The sequence below is a fragment of the Trachymyrmex cornetzi genome, unplaced genomic scaffold (assembly GCF_001594075.2).
Source record: "Trachymyrmex cornetzi isolate Tcor2-1 unplaced genomic scaffold, Tcor1.1 scaffold332, whole genome shotgun sequence".
Lineage (NCBI taxonomy): Eukaryota > Metazoa > Arthropoda > Insecta > Hymenoptera > Formicidae > Trachymyrmex > Trachymyrmex cornetzi.
Genome location: NW_017298026.1, coordinates 71,259 through 72,661, shown reverse-complemented (window position 1 = coordinate 72,661; position 1,403 = coordinate 71,259). Strand labels below are relative to the sequence as shown.

Genomic DNA, 1,403 nt, shown 5'->3' with positions numbered 1-1,403 from the left:
GTGTGGACGTTTACAACTATTATAGTGGATCTCAAAATTATCCAGCATAATAGTTATAATTTTACACAATTTTTTACAATGCGCTTGAGATTAGAGAAGCCTCTAGGCTCGTCCGCTATGATTGTTGGTCGTCGCTTTAAAAAAAAGTAACGGAAAAGTAACGAAAACTTACTTTCTCAAGTAACGGTAACTGTAACGAGTTACTTTTAAAAATCGGTAACTAGTAACGGTAACTTGTTACTTTTCCTACTCGGTAACGAGTAACTGTAACTTGTTACTTTTAAAAAGTAACTTTCCATTCCCTGCGCGTAATACCGTAGCGTAGCCTGACGCTAGTTAAAGTACGCGTGACGCGAAATAGCGTGTAAAACCGCGAAATAGGGCAGTAATCCCTTTGTATCCGCCGAAGTACGGAATTCGGCGATAATACATAGTATATCGTTAGTAAACGTGCACAGCACGGTTCCCGTGAAACGTGACGCGTGAATTAAGCGCGGAATAATCGAGGATTATAACCTCAAAGTACGTTGTACCCGATAGGTGATGCAATATCACGCCACCTTGTTGAGCGGCCATTTTGAATAACCGCCATACGTCGTGAGTGCGACGCGACGCGACGACGTGTAATAGAAAGGGACAACGCGACAAAGACAACTTTGTCGAATATCGCGAGATCAGTGTGAGTGAGTGACTAGTGTGAATGAAGGCCTTATAGATAAATTGTTGGTGTTATTCTAAATAAATATTCTATACGTTGTTACACCAAAAGTGCTTTCTCGTATTATTTTGCGAACACTACCTTCTGCGAACCAAACACACGCACCGCTGCACATCGACGGAGAGACATCCGGAAAAAGAGATATCTCGACACGAGGGCCAGTCAGATTCGAGGACTGAAGGAAGTCACCAATGAGGGACGACCTACTTGCAGAGCCCGATTCCATGGTTCATCCTGGATTGATAATCCTTCTCTGTTAGTTGGAGAAACAGAGTGGCGACCGTAAAGTAAGACACCACAGGTGCATGATTTTATTAATTAATTATTTATTCATTCGGAAAGACGAAAGTGTTACGATTCGACTCGAGAATCCGGTTACAACCTAACCTTTTTTTTGTTCACGCTGGAGAAATGCGTTACGCATACCCGCCCCTCCGGGGAGAGGGAACGGGTTATGTGGGACTCTCCCCAAACCTGACGGTCCGGGGCCTACCCACTAAAACCCGAGCGAGTGTCCTATCTCGGGTGCAGGTTTAGGGCGAGGAGGGCTCAGGACATCGGTACTCACCTCCTCGTCCTAACGCCCTAAGCGATTGTGCACTACCAGACCTAACTAACTTGGGGTGAGGGGGGACACCATCTCCCCTCACCACCAGCCCCCGACCCCGTAGCTAGAGGATAGGGA

General features: G+C 45.8%; 1 protein-coding gene across 1 annotated transcript in view; it reads right to left on the bottom strand.

Moving 5' to 3' along the window:
• The window catches only part of LOC108762996 (putative nuclease HARBI1), a 7,467-nt gene extending 6,891 nt beyond the window's left edge, over nucleotides 1-576 (bottom strand). The window contains exon 1 of the mRNA XM_018510281.1: nucleotides 517-576. Within this exon, the coding sequence (XP_018365783.1) occupies nucleotides 517-576 (60 nt within the window). The remainder of the gene's footprint in view (nucleotides 1-516) is intronic.
• Between the last annotated feature and the right edge of the window lie 827 nt (nucleotides 577-1,403).